We start from the raw sequence: 17,574 nt of genomic DNA, 5'->3' as shown, positions 1-17,574 counted from the left end.
CCGCCTGTAGATGCCACGGTAGCAAAGACTCAATGAATGGCGCAACTCGCTTACACACCGCTCCTTCAGCGGCCTCTGCCACAGCGACCCCAGAGCCCCCACAACGGCTATCTTGCCGAGTTGCGTTGCTGTGCTCGGGTATTCGTAGTGAACGGAGTACGGATGAAAACGGTCTGCCAACCAAGTGTATTTTTATAACGTAGATCAGGGTCCAGTTTCCTCTTTGAGGCTCGGGATAATCTCCATGGTTGGTTTGTTGGAAGTTTGCAGCTTGTACGTCGACAATGCAGTGTGATCCAAATCACCTGCTGCAAGGCAGCTTCACACCGAGTCTTAGGCTAACTTTCGCAGAAGTTGATTAGAATCCATGGCCCCTACGAACCCGTCCGCTTCCTTCTTTTCAACCCAAAAGCGCTCCGCATGCGACCGATGCCGAAAACAGAAACTACGTTGCCCAGTCCGAGTTGATGATACACAACACTGCGATCGATGCGTTCGAGCGGGAGTTCCTTGCGTCACCGGCTACACGCAGCCCCTAGGGCGTTCTTGTCATGACGTCTTGAGGAGACGGAGCAGCATTTCTAAGACGGCCCGCGCCGGTGGGATAAGGTACCAACCGACCGATCCATCGCCGCCTGGATCCTCCGGATCGCAGTCCACCGCCGAGACAAGGTCCGGCACGTCACTGGACCCGAGTCCGAGAGCCTCGTACTTTGGTGGGCTGTTGCCCAAAGACATTGATGACTTGCACTCACTCGCCAACCACCACTTCGACTTGGACGACCTTGCTAGTTCGTACGTGGAGTCGGAAGCGCTGCTGTCACTCCCGCAGCCAATTAATCTAGACTATCACATGGATATCGGAGATGGCCAAATTCATGATCCAGCTCTGTCGCACAACGAAGAAGGCAATTTCATAGCCGCACTTGAGTCTACTATTACTATAGAAGAGCCCAATGACTTTCGCAAGGAGTCTGAGGCCTTATCCTGGGCTCAATGCGATCTTCGACTGTCACAGCTCAGCGTTGACTTGTGTAAACAAATGGAGGTGTGCAAGAAGGCGGAACAACACCCCCATGAGGAGGACCAACCGGTCGCCGGCAAGACCAGGCCTGTTTCCACCAACCGACAGGCCGATCCAAACGCTTTCGGCAATGCTCTGTGCAGCACGTCTGAGTTCCTCACCATTTTCCAATGTAACACCAGACGGAGCGACGTGGCTGGGCAAGGGAGTTCCTTTCTTTCGCCAAGTTTTACCTGTATTCTCAACCTGCTGGCGTGTTATGCACGGATCATAGCCGTTTTCGACACCTTGCTACTCGATCTCTACGATCAACTCAAAAAGGGTCCAGCCTCTACATCACAATCCGCCACATCGAGGGATCCCCAAACTCTACCAGGGCTTCAGCTTGGAGGTTTCGTTGTCCAACAAGGCACACTACAGACGAAGATACTTGTACAAACCATTGAGCATCAGTTTGAGACCATTGAGAAGACACTTGGCCTACCTCTCGAGCTGAGGGTCTCGGGTAAACAAGACGAGTATCCTGATGGTCTACTGCATGGTGGTATAGATCAAGCTTCATTATCGAGTGTTTTGAATTGCTTTGGAGGCATGCATCAGGCAGCGGGCGCTGAGGATAGAACACATTTTGCGGCTTCACTAGCATCGCTGAAGGAAGCTATCGTTGATGTCAAGCGGATTTTAGACACATAGTGACAGAATTAGGCGATAAATTTCCACAATGAACGGCTTGTTGATTCAATCAAATGAAGCCTCACATCCAATTTTCTATGATGATAAGGCAATTGCGATAATCATCGCAGAGGTGATTCAGTTTTGACGCTCAAATCCAGGGAAAAGTACATGATGAAATGTGCTAATTTCGAATGACGCATTTGCATACAACTGCCACCGATCTTCAAGCTATTCTTGAGCCATACCCTTACTCCCTAGTCTTCAACAGCCTAGGGTAGTGTGCTTCCCCTGGCTCATCAAACGTCTCAATCAGTGCAGCAACGGCGGGATGCAGTCCTGATGCAATAGCTCTCCGAGCCCAATCCTCCATTGACAAGACTTCATACGATGCTTCAACACCATTATGCATCCCAATCTCATTCATCCTGTCCATGGGAATAACAATATCGCCCACATTGTTGAAGTACGAGACCCCATTACCTTGTCTCGGCTCAGCACGGAGCAGCTCCCGGATGATGTCAGAACAGACACTCTCAACACGGACGAGGTCAAAAGCCCCCTTGTTGTGGTTTGCCTTAGGTACGGCTTTGATGCGATGGGAGTAGTGAAGCAGAGCGTTGACCCAGTCGAACTCTGCCTCCGCGACACTGGCGTCATCGCCAGCGCGTATGATGGTCGAAGGCCGCTGGATCCATACCTTGAGGCCATACAAGGCATTGACTTTCTCAAGAAGACCTTCGCATACCCATTTGCCGCACATGTAGCCATGGGTGCCATCGGGCGACGGCTTGATTCCACTTGCTGTGGCCGAAACCTCAGGGAATTCGTCTTGGCCGTACAGCAAGCAGACTCCCACAGAAGAAACGTAGTGGATCGGAATCATGCGTGGCAGGCACTTGCGTACCAAATACCGGGTGGACTCGACGTTTGTTTGCTTGACAGCTGAGTAGTACTTGAGATGGGATGTGTCGGAGCCGTTGTGGATCACGGCGTCAACCTCCCAAAAGATTGAAGTCTCGTGCTCTTCGGTGAGGCCAAAGCGGGGAAGCTGTAAGTCACCCTCGTAGTAGACGATACGGTCGGAAGCAGGCGGCAATCGTCCCTTCTCAAGTCGTTCTGACAGCCGACGGACTGCGACGCAGATAATCTTCGTGATTGATGGCTGTTCCAAAAGCCGATTGAGGAGATGATGTCCAAGAAGACCGCTGCTTCCAGTGAGGAGAACAACGCTGGGTTGCTTTTTCGGAGGATTTATGCTTGGGAATGGGATGATGCCAAATGGTGGCGACATTTCGGCTTCCCAGTCGATCCCCTGAACAGTTGCATCGCCCTTGTCCGAGGAAATGCTTCCAGGTGTGGTGATCGAAGTGGAGGGTGACGTAGGCTCAGGACTGCTCTCGGTCGGTGGTGTCGCAATAGTGGTATTTGTGTCACTGGTGTTCCCATCATTGGGAGTGAGTGCCCCGTCCCGCGCAACTTGGGGAATCAAGTTGGAAGGAATGCCTTCAGCGGCGATCTTCGCCAGCGTGCCCATCTCAGATTCGTTGGACATGATCTTCAGCACCGGGATCGAGACTTGGAAGTTCTTCAAGAACCAAGACCGGATATCGACCGAGACGAGTGAGTCTAGGCCGAGATTGACGCTGCGCATGACCATTAAGTCATCGTCGGGTGTCGATATCTGTAAGATGGAACGCAATTGAGCAGAAAACGACTCTGGATCACTGCGTCAGTTCTATCGTAAGTTTCAAAGTGTGTGAATGGACTTACCCTGAATTACTCGAAGGACTTCAGCATCAGACTGACACTCCTGAAGACGGTCCTGGATCGATGCGGCCTTTGTCTGCTGCTTCTTTCCATCATTGCTCGTGGTCTGGTGGACGATGAAGTGGGCAAACATTGGGTTGGAATACCACTTGGGGATGTTGGCAGCGTCTGGAGATATGTCAAGAAGACCAGTTGAGATCTCGGGGCCATTGGGCGAGTCAGGGTTGCCGGCGTCGATGGCCTCGGCGAAGATTTGGTGGAAGTCATCCTCAGACAAGTGGATCATGGCCATCTTCGCGACTGTGACATCGAGTTGACGGTCTGACTCGGTGATGTAGCCCGCTCCAATCACGGCACCAACGTTAATGACGGTGGAAGCAAGACCGCGCTTCCTACGATTGGCAGCAACGCCACACATGCCCATGTTGGCGGCAGCATAGTTGGCCTGGCCGACATTGCCAATGACGCAGTTGATCGAGGACAAGAGCACGAAAAAGTCGAGGTTTACGTCGTGGAATATGTTGTCGAGATGGATACTCCCGAGGACCTTGGGTCTGATCACATCCGTAACCTGGCCAAACGCCATGTTGCGAACGGAAACATCTCTCAGGACCATGGCTCCGTTGAGAACTCCGACGATGGGCGGGAGCGTGTCGACGATGGTTTGGTGTACGGCGCGAAGAGCCTTCTCGTTGGTCACATCACTAGAAATAGTGTCAGCAATGAGATCTCGGATGTTTCCCATCAGAAAGAAAAACACTTACCATGAAATAATCTTGACAGTAACACCGTTTCGTGCATGATCTTCGACCCAAGCCGGCTCAATCCTCGGGTTACGGCTCGTCAAGACGAGGTACTTCAGACCTCGGTCAATCATCCAATCGCATAGTGAGATGCCCAGAGCACCCGAAAGACCGCAGATCCAGTACGTCCTGTCGCCTTTGAAAAGTGGTTTGACGTCGAACCGAGTGACTCTCGCGGGGACTGAGGTGCTGGCTGGCCAGTCAATGATTGACAACGGGTTCTCGGGGGGTTCCCCATTTGTCAAGCTGTCGAGATTGATCAAGTCATCAATGTGATCGTATTGTTGACTTTGGACGTAACCAATGGCCTTTTGAAGGAGCTGCTGTAAGACTGCGGGCGGGTGACGACTTGAGTCGACGGCGTTGGGAGAGAAGATCGTCTTCGTGCTCTCCTTGCGACAGTGGGGTGATAGGACAGACGCTATCGTCCGCTCATTCTCAGACTCGCGATGAGAGAGGGCGGAAAAGCAGGCAATGTCGCTAGGAATCAGACGGCCGATTTCCGAGCGGCCAACATAACGAGGCAATCTGATCCAAGAGGACGGAATCGGCACAATGTCGTCAGCATCCGTGGTAAAGATCACCTCCACGCCAGTCTGAGACGCCTGGTTGGAGATGGCCTTGGCGAGGGCCGCAGATGGATTGTGTGTGAGAGCTTTTTGGCCGTAAAAGAGAGGGTCAATGATTGCTCTGCTGACGAGATGGGCTGCGGCGAGAGTGAGGACAGCTTCATCTGTCAAGTCGGGGAACTTGTAGAGCACCGCCGCCTCCCTCGCAACTTGCATCACGGACGTCAAAGATGGCACGAGTGTGAGATACCGAGTACCATCCTCGTCAAGGCCAATGGCGAGGAATAGATGGTCGATCGGGGCTCTCACTGCGGAAAGAATAGCACGTGTGGTCTTGAGCTCGATGAGACCAGATCTGTGGTTTTCCAGGTTAGCTTTAAGCCTGAGAAATTATGGGAATCCAACACGGAAATCTTACTGTGTGGGATCAGGGACGGTTTCGAATCTGGACAATTGGCGGACGAAGTATTCGTTCTCCCACTTCAACTCAACCGGCGAGTCATCCATATCGACTTGGTGCAGAATGGGTCGCTGGACAGAGTTCAGTCGATCGTTGGCGTCGTGAATGGGCCGCAATCTCGGAACAAGCTGACGACCCCCGCCATCCATGATGATCTCAGGCTCCATAGTATGGAGAACATCACCGCTTTCCAAATGCTTCGCAGCGAGGCGAACGAGATTCTCGGCAATGGCCTGCGGATCGGCCTTGCTAGCATCGGGAATGTCCAGGAACTGTAGGCGAAGATCTTCCTCCTCATGTACAGCAGAGCGACCGAAGCCGACCGTCATGTTGGTGTAGGGCTCGTGGTCAAGGCGACCGCTGGTGATCCAGAGCATGGTCTTCTCTCCCTCGAAGAGTCTTCTGAAGGCGGTCCATCTCGTGGGGCTAATATCCTTGAAGACAGGGAAATCGAGCTCTGTCAAACTCAAAATGAGTGCATTGGGCTCCAAGATACTGTCATCTAGATCCTCCAGGGCCTTGAAATGCCGAACAATGCCGAACAGAGGTGCGAGAAGATTGTTGATCTCTTGTGAGACGTGGGCTACAGGGCCTGTCTGGCCGCCAATCAGGATAAGTTGCTTCTCTCGCAGTAGATCCTGTGCGGAGGATAGCGGCTGTCTAATGAGACCAACGCGGTCATCAACAGCTTGCGATACAAAGAGGATGGTACCAAAGGTATCGAGAAGAAGTGGAGGCGACATGGTGTCGATGCCGGAGAATCCAGTTCGCTTCAGAATATCGCTCCACTCAGGAATGTTGATGAAGGGGGTGAGAGTTCGGCCTTCATCTACTCCTCTCCACCATCCAGAGAGAGGGCCAAAGATGAAACTGGCACCGGCTTGCATGGGTCCTTCGTTGCTTCCCTCGCCGATGAGAAGGAAGCCGCCGGGCTTGAGGAGCTTTCGCAGGTTTCGCATGGTCTCGTCGAGCTTGGCTGTGGCGTGAACTACAAGGTATGCGATGACCACGTCGTAAGAGCCTTCGACAAATCCTTGCTGGACAGGGTCATTCTCGGCATCGCAGACTTTGAAAATCATCTGGTTACCCCATTCTTCGAATGCCTCGGCCGCGTTCTCGAAAAAGCTGGACGAGATGTCTGTGAATGTGTAGCTGCCAAAACTGTGACCGATAGTTCGGAGGATGTTCTTGGTCGCACCACCAGTTCCGGCGCCTGTAGTCTGGTTGTCAGCTTCGTCACGTCATCAGGTTGAATAGATGGAGGCTTACCGATCTCAAGCAGGTTCAGATGCGGGCGCCGATCTGTGAGTTGCTTGACGATGCCGCTGAGCCACATCGATGACTGCATGGTGCCAAAGCCGTGTGCGTAATACTCATCCAATAGTCCCGATGCGCGGAAATGCTCAAGCATTGTGGTCTCTCCCCTGAAGACCTTGGGCATGGTTTCGCCCACAAGACGCATGATTTTGACAACAGAGTTGTCAGCGACGCTAAAGTTATTTCGTTAGCAACCTCACTGACAATTTGCGACTGATTTGCATACCCTTTGGATTCAATCTCGGCTACCACGTCCTCGCGCGTGTCGGTAAGCCACTCCTTCCGACCATATTTGTGGTCACCCTTCTTTAGAAGATCCGTCATGTGCCGAGCATAGTTGAGATAGTGACATGATGGACTCTCTGATCTAGCCGGAGAATCTTCTGGAACATCCTCATCGAACCGCCTAAGATAGAACGCAGCAATCCGGCTAAGAACCCATAGAAGATCCGTGTCTGCCTGGGTGACTGGGATGCCCTCGGCGGCAAGGTCTCCGTCTGGAACCGTCGGGACGAAATGAGTCTTGTAGAATACATTACGGTCGTCGCTAGCGGCCGATCTCACAGGCTTGAACTTGACCTGATCAAGCTGGACTGCAACATTTGGAGAACCATCGAAAGAAATGTCAAAATTGCCCGAGAATCCAGCCCCTGGCTGAGACCGATCTTCGCGGTTGCACGTCGAGTCAATGGCGACATTCTCCTGATGCTCTTGAGAGGCTAAGACTGCAGGGTTGACCCTGATTTTGCCGATGCTCGTGGGCATATGAAGGATTCGCAACTGTTCGTCCCCCGGGTAGCTGTAAGCAAGACTGACGGACTGTATGGCAGCATCCAGCTCGACCGGGTGGAGCAGCAACGCCTTCGAATCGGGAGTCGTTGCTCGTTTGGCGATGCAGCAAGCTCGCCCGAGCTTCCTTCTGAGTCCAATGAGGGAACGGAAAGGGCCACTGAAGTTGTACTCCAGGCTCTCCATGAAGTTGTAGAGACGGGTTGACTCGACATTGATCAAGTGCGGGGGCGTTGGCTTCCTCTGGGGCAGTAAACTCCCAGACGCCTCGCCCAAGAACACCTTCAGTTCTCCATCAGCTACCAACGAGAGTTCCTCGCCACCAAGAGCAGCGGAGTAGGTGAAGAAAGCACTGATAAAGTCTGGCTGGGATTTAGAAATCCGTGAAAGTTCAACGTGAACTTCGACGCCCGCATCATAGCTCTCAAATGGGAAACCCTGGCGAATGTAGAAATCCTCAAGCTCGATAAGCCGAATGCTCTGGTCACCGGCGAGAGATCTCGCTGCTTCAAGAGCAGTGCTCACGTATCCAGTGGCGGGAAACACGATTTGGCCTTGTACCTGGTGACCTTCAAGCCAGGGGATCTCACTTGGCTTCAAGATATTCTTCCAGCGCATGGTGTGCGGAGAGCTGTCGGGTGAAATGTCCCCCAGCAGAGGATGTAACGGCTCTTTGCGAAGGCGAATACGACGCGACCTTCGAGACTCATGCCAGTATTGAGTCTCATGCTTCCACTGATAGGTTGGAAGACCCTTTAGAACACTGAACTGGGGATTCCCTGCCAACATCGCAATCTCGCAACGTTGAAGGCTCACTGATCCTCCCAGCCGTGACCACAAGAAGCCCAGACACGTTGAGAAGGACTCGACGGCATCTTGACCGCGACCCAGAGATCCGTGATAAGGGATGGCTTGCTGCAAGGCGTCTTGGATGTTCTGTCCAGCGGGTCCCTTGAGAGCGGGATGGGGTCCGACTTCAAGCGCAACATCAAAAATGGCGTCTGAGCTTGCTGAGACTGCGGCTGTGATGGCTTGCGAGAAGAGAACCGGTTTTGTCATGTTCTGTGCCCAATAGACGTGACTCAAGTCGGCAGATAGCTCGACGGGTTCGCCATCATGGACACTAGAGTACCAAGTGCACTGCGATGACGATGGAGCCTGTGCCTTGACCCCGGCACGTCGCAGAGAATCCACATAAGGATCGAAGCATGGAGCCATGTGTCGCGAGTGGTATGCTTGGTCAACTCTGAGCCGTCGATTGAATTTCTTCTCGTCGCTCAGAATAAGCTCCAATTCCTCGATGGCGTCTTCGTCTCCTGAGATGGTAACGCTTGACACAGAATTGCTCGCGGCAACGGTAATGCGGCCGTCGAAATCCGGGTCCTCGCACAGCTCCAAGGCATCTTCCATCGAAGTGCCTACTGCGAGCATTGCTCCCTTGATGTTTCCATTCGGGCTTGCTGCATGCTTGCAGTGCAGTCCTCGGTAGTACGCGATATAGATGGCGTCGCGGGCACTGAGAAACCCGGCAGCATAGGCCGCAGCGATCTCGCCGCTGGAGTGACCTACCACAGCATCAAAATGGACATTTCCAGACCGGAGGAGGTCCACCAGCATGATCTGGACTGCAGTGCAAAGTGGCTGAGAGATCGCGGCTTCAACAAGTCGAGACGTCGTCGGGTCAGCGAGAAGCTCCTTCTCAAGCGACCAAGCCGGCTGGTCTTCGGCTGGAAGCTGGGCCAAATGCGTATCCAGCTCTTGAATGATTCGTCTGGCGTAAGGTGACTGTTCGATCAACGTAGCACCCATGCGAGCGTACTGGGCACCTTGACCAGTAAAGATACCGAGTACTTTCGATGATTTAGCATAGGGTCTTGCTAGCGTCTTGATTCCGAGGGGCGTCTCCTTCTCATCTAGCCGGGTCTGGATCTTAGTCCTGAGATTGGCGATTGAGGTTGCGGGAAAGGCAGTGCGATGGGGGAAAACGGAACGACGCTCCCTCAGTGTGTATGCCAAGTCATGGGGGTTAATGTCGGAATAGGTATCGAGATGATGAAGATACGCTGCTAGGTTGGCACGCAGTGCCTCTTCTGAAGCGGCGGAGAACGTGAAAGGGGTGAAGGGTCCACTGGCGGCGACAATCCCAGATCTTTCCGCCGGATGTTGATAGCTCTCAAGAATGGCATGGGCATTGGCGCCTCCAAAACCGAAGCTGTTGACACTCGTTCGCCTCGGTTGGGAGCTGGCCAATTGAGGCCACGACTGCGCGGTCTTGACAATTTTAAGGTTGTCATAGAATGGCGCGACTGAGGGGTTCAAGTTGTTGAACAAGAGGTTTGGCGGAATCGTAGAGTTTTGGAGCGCCAGTGTTGCCTTGAGGATGGCTGCTACGCCAGCAGTGCCCTCCGTGTGGCCGAGCACGGTTTTGATGGAGCCGACATATAACGGAGAGCTGGCTGAAGTTGTTTTTGCGGTGTCTGGGCTATCGGGGAAGAAGGCTGAACTGATAGCTTCGGCTTCGACAGGATCTATCATCTTTATTAGCAAAACTATCCGCCAGCAATGAACATTATGCACTTACCGCCAGCCGGAGTGCCAGTTCCGTGAGCTTCAAAATACTGAGGTCTGTCTCCGGGGACGGTAAGATCAAGCCCAGCCTTGGCGTAGGTTTTCTGAATCAAATCTCTCTGGGCAGTAGCACTCGGCATGGTCAAGCCAGCTGTTGCACCGTCCTGATTTAAGCCGGTCTCCCGAATGATGCCTTCGATGTGGTCATTATCTGCAAGCGCAGCACTTAGCGTTTTGAGAACGACGGCCGCTACGCCATCTCCACGGGCGTAGCCGTTAGCGTCCTTGTCCCACATCCGACCAAGACCATCAGGAGATAACATCTTGACCTTGCTCTCGACCACAAACATCTCGGGGCCAAGGATGAGATTCGAACCGCAAGCCACAGCCATGTGCGAGTCTCCTGACCTAAGTATTTGGACCGCATTGTGCACCGCAACTAAACTAGAGGAACATGCTGTGTCTGTCGTGACCGAAGCACCATGCCAGTCGAAGAAGTATGAGATGCGGTTAGAAAGCACCGCCCTCGAGGTTCCCACCGCAAAGTAGGTTGGTGCTTCATCCAGGTCGCGGAGTAGCATAGCTTCGTAATCTCCACACATAACACCAGCGTAAACAGCTGTGTCACTACCTCTCAAGCCCTCGATCGTCATACCACCAGACTCTATAGCTTCGTAGACGGTCTCAAGCAGCATTCGTTGCTGGGGATCCATAGCCCGAGCTTCGATAGGGTTGATACCGAAGAATTCTGCATCAAAGACTTTTGGGTCTTCCTCAAGAAGGTACGAGTGCATAACGTTAGACCGGCCATGGTGAGAGTTGTTTTCGTGGAAAAAGCCTTTAGCGCTAAACCTGCTCTCTGGGATTTCTCGGCGGGCATCGCGAGGGTTTCGGAGTAGCTCCCAGAGTTTCGAAGGAGAGCTTGCATCTCCAGCAAAGTGACAGGCACTGCCAACTATGGCGATTGGTTCGTTGGGTATCGTTTTGGAGTTCATTGTTGGTGCGTATCAACAGTCTTTCGGTGAACAGGAAGGTTTTGGTGCAAGTCCCGTCAAGCAGCGGGAAGTCTAACTCAAGAGGCAGAAGTGGTAACTCTATCCAAAGAGTTTGGACGAGACGATGGAGGGTATTGAGGTTCGGTCATACATCCAGCAATCCTAAATCGGAGATGGGCGCTGAACTGCCTGCTGCCGACCTATGATTTGCTAGTCGCTCCGGAGCTCTTCCGTGGTGCCAATGGATGGCAGTTGCCCGAAAGTCCCCGAGTTTCCGGTCTCCTTCGGCCGGCATGACGTTACTAGTGAAACATCTCGAATAGGAAACCGTCACCGATAATATTGAGTCGTCATGTGGTGACCAGCCAATGGACCGACCGATCGGTACGCCGTAACGCCACATATTAGAACTTATGTGTGGCTCTCCAGCTACTTTCAACATGAATTGGAAGCCTCAGCTGAGAATTGTCGCTACTCTTCCCGCATTGAAGATTGATCATTCCAACATGAAAGCTGGTCTTGTGACCATACTTTTAAACGACTTTATGATTCTGTCTTAATTGATGAGACATTATGGTGTGAAGAGGAACATAACGTAGTTATTCGACAATTTGAGTTGCGTGGCGGAACTATAGGAACACGAGCACAGCTTCCGTGCGCACAATTATCTGTATTCATGATCATTGACAAAACTTCGTGGCTATCTTCAGTCATACACCATTATCTCATGGTCTAATAGAAGTCGTGTACCTGCTCTTCAGTCCATTCCCAAAACCTTTTCGCGTGTCCATTGCCCCCTTCCTGTTCGGTCTTCGTTGCATCTTCTAAGTCTGGGCGGATTGGATACAAACGACCCCATGGGATTACTAGAAGTACGTCAGCATTGCAGTAAAGTTTCACATCTTCTCAGGGAACTTACCCCATTTTCCACTTTCCTTCATCGTGATGCTAGGCGACAGCCCGGAAAACAACTCTGTGTAAGCACCAAAGATAGGGGGCTGAAGAACCAAAGTCTTGATCAAGCTTTTGAACAGGAAACCTCCGTCCCGGTAAAGGTCAGAGTTGAGATGCCCAGGATTACAAGGCACGCTAACGATGCCATCCTCCTGGTGGCGTCTTGCAAACTCCACTCCATGCAGCCAGTTGCCAGCTTTGCTGATTCCATACCTTTCCAAAGCCATTAGGGACGGCCAGTAATTGAGGTAGTCCAGGGAAATTCCATGGGACCTCTCGCCGACAACTTCCGTTCCCATCGAAGAAACCCAGACTATGCGGACTGAGTTCGGCGGCTCGACCTTCGCCGTGGAGGCTAAAATGGGCGTCAAGAGCTTGGTGAAAAGGAACACCCCAAGGACGTTGACGCCGAGATGAAGCTCATGGCCTTGTGCAGTTTTGATCGAGCCGTCGCTGTTCTTGAGTGCTTGAACTGCGGCATTGTTGAAAAGCACGTGAAGCTTGCTCTCTTGGGAGGTAAACTTCTGAACGGCAGGCTTGATGGTGGAAAGGTCGGCGAGGTCAAAATACAAGAATACCAGATCACCTTTGCTCTCAGGCCATTTCTTCTTGATATCTTCTATGGCTTGTGTTGCTTTGACCTCAGATCGAGCAGCAACGTAGACTTTGGCATTCTTAGAGTAAAGGATCTGGGCGACCTCCTTGCCTACTCCAGTATTAGAGCCGGTGACAATGTAGACCTTTGAACCAATCAGCGAGCCATTCCATGTCGGCTAAAGTTGGTTATGCTGTTGGAAGCTACCTTGCCTGACAGATCCGGAATGTCTTTTTCAGTAAAACTTGGTTTCGGTGGCCATGTCTGAGTTATGATGCTGGAGAACGATAAAAAGGGAGGCAGAGGCGGACGGGCAGCGGGTTTATTCGTCGTCATGGCGATTGAACTGGGTCGTAGGAGATGGTCCTGTTAGTTTCTTTCAATCTCACCCCAAAATGAAACATATTCTATTGCAATTCAATAATCCAGGCGGTGATGCTGATGCTCGAGGAAAAGCAACCCAATTGGGAAACCGAGACCGACCGGCCTCGGGGCCGGGGTGCTTCGGTGGATCAAAACCTTAAAAACCAGGAGACGGGATGGGAGTCGGCTTTAGACCGATCGAAGTTCTCCGCCATGAATTCTGATTACCCTGGGCTCACTTTTGTGTGTGTAGTCATTCCATTGATCTACTCTTTTCAGATGCTTCTGCTTCTTTACTCGCGTCCTTTTCGTGTCATGAACCAAATTCGACAAGCTCCTTGGCCCAAGAAGCGGCAACTCTCGTCGGAGAACCAGTCCGCCAAACGTCTGATGTCCGGAACTTCCAAGCCACGAGTTGACCAATGCAACCCATTACCATGCCTACGCCGTGCAATGCCTGAAGAATTATGCTGGAGGAGCCTCCGCGACCAGCATCTCGCAACGCAATTTTGGGATTCACTGGGCCCCGGACACTTGCAACTGCAGGTGAGGGATCGAACATAGGTCCGTGAAAGGTTTCTCGACAATCTCGCACTCTATCCGCCGAACTTTGATGGAGGCTTACGAACGACCCTCGTTAACTAATCTCAATTCCAAGTCACATCATTAGGCTGTCGTGGTTATGTCAGTGGCTGTAGTGCTGTTTGGCATTATTTTGACTAAGGTACACTACACTCACGGGGTATGGCCCCCTGTATTCAAGGTACCATACGCGTGTGCGAGTCGTGCTGTCGACCCCTAAAGACGGCTTCGGGAGAACCTCGCCCTTTTTTGGCCGAAATTTCCGCCATGTTGGATTGCCAAGCCGGCCGCCCGCGCGGGCGGCCGTAGTTCAAATACGCAGTGAGAGCTTAATTGCTTCCATCCGGATTGTGGGGGATAGAGGAGAAGCATGTTTCTACTCTGTTTGGACGGGTATTTTATTCATCGATTGCGTGAGCCTCAGATAGCGTCTGATTTAGGCATAGAATGACCATGTCGTTGGTCCTTGAAGTGCTGCCGTGGCAGCAATCAAGCTCACGAGCATATGCAACATGGAATCTGGTGTAACCATCACGCTTTGTGTTTTTAAATGATTGTCATTCTCCCTTCCCTTTCGTCTGCTACGAGCTTACATGTAGTTGAAAATGAGAAAGGGAGACGGCAGGTGTTGCTGGTTTCTCTGCCTGCCACATGGTCTGATTGCCACAATGGCTCTGAACCTTGGTAAGGACCAGTCTTCATTGCAGGTTCGTCGAATAACTACGGCCCCTGTCACAATTAGAAAGCATGTTTCTACCAAGGAAACGACCAAGTGCCGGGCCCGCAGGTTCGGGTGTGCCGCCACCGCGGAACGATGCCAAGACATCGCTGAACTTTGTTTTATGGCGTTCCCAGCATAGGACGAATCCGATTCGTAAGACATCTAGAGGGCCCATATGAGGCTTCATGGCCTTGATCAGACGTTCGTTGGAAAAGGAGGCGTCCCCTTTTGACAACAAGTGTATATATCGTCGCGCCAACCGGCTGCAATAGAGGATCAGACGACACCTCTATCCGATTTCGACAGCTTGAGCTTTGAACTCTTCAGACACTCGTTTCCCCAGTTTTGGCTACCTATACATAGCCATTTCATCAATCATTAAATCTGAAGGCTTGGTAATACCGACTTAGCAGGAAACAACATCTCTCGCAATGTACTTCAAAAACACATTGGCTCTCGCCGCGCTGTCGGCCTTGGCCTCAGCCACGTACACCACGGAGTATCTCACCGGCTCCTCGAACAATACCATCCAGGTTCTCGTCGAAGGAAAGGGCCCATCATTGCTTGTATGGCCGTCATACGCTCGTGACAGTATCGAAGACTTCCATGAGTTCTCCACCGCACTTGCTGAAGCCGGCTACCGAGTCCTCCGCCCTCAACCACGAGGCATGGGCGAGTCCACCGGCCCTATCAAGACGAACTGGGATGAGCTCGGCGCCGATGTTGCTTCAGTCATCGACACCTTCGGCAACGGAAAGGCCGTAGTTCTTGGTCACGCCGCTGGCCAGAGGGTCACGAAGCACATGGCCGCTACCTTTCCGGAGAAGGTGCCCGCGATCGTACTGGCATGCATCAACACCGGAATCAACACCAACGCCACGATCGCTGCCACGGCGACGATCGCCAGCAACTACAGCAACCCTGTTGAGGAAAGACTTGCAGCACTGGAACTGGGCTACTTTGCCCCTGGCCACAACGCGTCAGTCTGGTTGTCGGGATGGTTCCCCGAAGCCGTCGGCTCTATCTCAGGCACTGGCGTCAGCACCCTTGGAGGAAACAACACACAGATCCTGGATGTCATTGCAAAGTTAGACCCGTGGAGAGCGGAAGACCAATGGAACTACACCACTGGGCTGGCGGGTGATCGTTCTACAGTGGTATTCGTCGAGGACGCATCACACGCGTTGTTCCCTGAAAACCTGCAGGGACTCCTTGATGTTCTGCTTCCGTGGTTGAAGACTCAAACATCTGGATGGCTGTAGACACTTTGATCTTGACCTAGGGTAATCCCTTTATATGGATTTGAGGCATCGCCGTTCGTCCTGTTCCCAAATCAACTAAGATGAGTCGAGTTGTCGCCCACCAATGCAATGGGCAGTCGTCCTTGAATGAATACTGGAATTCAAACATTCTCTGTGTTATGTACGTTGAACCGGTCATGCCCCGCCTTCTGTCCACCAGCCGCTATTGGAGGACCCCGTGACTCCACGTTCATCGACGGTCCCCTGGATCTAGCCATCTCCGGCATGGTCTCAAAGTCCAGATTATGCCCTTCCAACTCCTCTGTGAAGCTACGGTTAAGTTCCGTTGTCAGAGTAGTAGAGTCATCCTTCTGATTCTCGGCAAACGGACTGATCAGCTGCCTGACGTATCGGTCCATTTCTCCAAGTCGCCCAGGATGTCGAAGTCCGGCCTCCGTCGTCTCGTCTTCCGTAGTAATTCGTGCCATCCCACCGTGATAATCTCTCGGGCTGATTCGACCCAATTCCAATTGATTCGAAAAGTCCCTTGACGTACTCTCAACCTTGACCTCGCGCGTAACGTAAATAAAGTTGTTCCATGTCTTGGTGACGACGGGCCAAAAGACTGGGATTGACGCCAACGCCAGTGACAACCGATTCTCGGTTTCTCCCAATAGTATGATCGTCGGGAAGGATTTCGTCGGGTCGGACTCTCGGTCTGATGTTGATCTGTTGGCAACGATGCGTCCTCCTGCTATAACATTGATTCTAGGTGCCCTATTAGTACCCGCGTCCTGTTCAACACCAGTGGCGGCAGTCAGTCGGATTCTTGGCATGCGCTTACAATGCCCCGATGAACAATAACCCCATCAGCCCCAGTTTTGTCCGTCGAATAGTATCGTCGCTAAACAAGAGAGGGATAGGCAGGACAAGAATGATAAAGTCCAAAGCCATATTCGTCGCATTAGATGACACGACTACGTTGTAAACTTCCATCGAGTTGGTGGAGCCGTATCCGTAACAGTTCGATTCTGAGCCTAGGCGATAGAACTGCTGGACTGGGAAGCATGGGAACCATGCCATGAAGGAGAAAGCGAAGCCCCAGATCGAGACGATGACAATCAGCACCGTTGTTGCAACTCTAAGATTTCGCATGCGGTCTTTGAATAATCGGAGGTACTGTAATAGGATCGACAGTTTAACCAGGGCGTTTGAGGTGGAAAATGACGCGTTGGACATGTAAAATAACTGCTCCAAGTGTGAGCCCTAAGTCGTTCTATTGCGCCTGCATGGCAACCAATGGGCACCGCTCACGAGAAAAAACATCTCTCTGTCGCTATCAGGGACTTCTTTGAAAGGATGCCCCATGCCATAGTTGGTTCCTGTTGCTTTGTTAGTCACGAGTACTGCTGAAGGGCACAAACATCGCATCCAATACCGAGAGCAAGTCCTATCGCGCTGGCTGAACCGGCAAGCTATGTAGTTGTCAGCACCCATCATTGCCATGATAGAATAGAAGTAGTACTAATGCTAGCAAGACGACGGCATCATCCCAACCAGGTGCTCGTACGATCCGCACTCTCACAAATATTCTGAGGCCGACGCAAAACCAAGCCACAACCTATAGTTGACTGTCAGCAACAAGCCACAACATCATGCTTTGCGAACATTCATACCAATCCAGACGCAATCACGCCTACGATTGTGCTTTTGCGATTTTCAAACGGCAAACCCTCATTGGTGTAATGAGAGGGGAATTCGCCAGCACGGGTGAGGTTCCCGTACATCGTCGTGAGAGGGAAAACCCGACGACTAAACTGGACTCACGACCACAACAAGCAACCGCAGGGGATTCGTCCATTGTCGCATGGCAGATTTTCTATCATGAAATGGAGGGGTAGTTGTCGAGTGAACATACCCCCCAAGAATCCGGGGGGGGGCATTGCGCACGTGATTCACAGCTTCTTCTGACTGTTTCATCCTCGTCAGGAACTCGTACTTTCATTCGATGTGTAGACAACTACCGGGCGCACACGTCCGCATGCCAATGACTCGGTTCCTCTACATTGTGACAAATTCACCAGCTCATCCACGCGACTCAAAAGCTTATTTTGTCGTTACACCACAAACATTGGTCTGTCGTTCCAAGGT

At 52.1% G+C, this 17,574-nt stretch overlaps 4 protein-coding genes across 4 annotated transcripts; 1 reads left to right on the top strand and 3 right to left on the bottom strand.

Annotated features, from left to right (window-relative positions):
- Nucleotides 1-1,946: 1,946 nt before the first annotated feature.
- On the bottom strand, nt 1,947-10,967 carry ccsA-0 (Polyketide synthase-nonribosomal peptide synthetase; the record flags this gene model as incomplete). The annotated part of the gene is made up of 7 exons (XM_036642288.1): nt 1,947-3,415; nt 3,470-4,170; nt 4,231-5,193; nt 5,257-6,511; nt 6,568-6,788; nt 6,842-9,932; nt 9,986-10,967. The coding sequence occupies 7 exons, from the start codon at nt 10,965-10,967 to the stop codon at nt 1,947-1,949; spliced, it is 8,682 nt and encodes a 2,893-aa protein (XP_036491601.1).
- Nucleotides 10,968-11,699: 732 nt separating this feature from the next.
- Nucleotides 11,700-12,852, bottom strand: CGCS363_v010438 (putative oxidoreductase; the record flags this gene model as incomplete). Its single annotated transcript, XM_036642287.1, has 3 exons — nt 11,700-11,833; nt 11,887-12,661; nt 12,724-12,852. 3 exons carry the CDS (start codon nt 12,850-12,852, stop codon nt 11,700-11,702), a joined length of 1,038 nt encoding a protein of 345 aa, XP_036491600.1.
- A 1,761-nt stretch (nt 12,853-14,613) lies between these two features.
- Nucleotides 14,614-15,444, top strand: EPHX2-0 (Bifunctional epoxide hydrolase 2; the record flags this gene model as incomplete). The annotated part of the gene is made up of 1 exon (XM_036642286.1): nt 14,614-15,444. One exon carries the CDS (start codon nt 14,614-14,616, stop codon nt 15,442-15,444), a length of 831 nt encoding a protein of 276 aa, XP_036492275.1.
- Nucleotides 15,445-15,584: 140 nt separating this feature from the next.
- CGCS363_v010436 (uncharacterized protein) lies at nt 15,585-17,210 on the bottom strand (the record flags this gene model as incomplete). Its single annotated transcript, XM_036642285.1, has 6 exons — nt 15,585-16,191; nt 16,268-16,671; nt 16,738-16,805; nt 16,862-16,898; nt 16,949-17,044; nt 17,100-17,210. 6 exons carry the CDS (start codon nt 17,208-17,210, stop codon nt 15,585-15,587), a joined length of 1,323 nt encoding a protein of 440 aa, XP_036491933.1.
- Between the last annotated feature and the right edge of the window lie 364 nt (nt 17,211-17,574).

Source organism: Colletotrichum siamense (assembly GCF_013390195.1).
Source record: "Colletotrichum siamense strain Cg363 chromosome Unknown KSG_Cg363_contig07, whole genome shotgun sequence".
Lineage (NCBI taxonomy): Eukaryota > Fungi > Ascomycota > Sordariomycetes > Glomerellales > Glomerellaceae > Colletotrichum > Colletotrichum siamense.
Note: the sequence above shows the minus strand (reverse complement) of the source record. Positions and strands in the feature narration are given on the sequence as shown.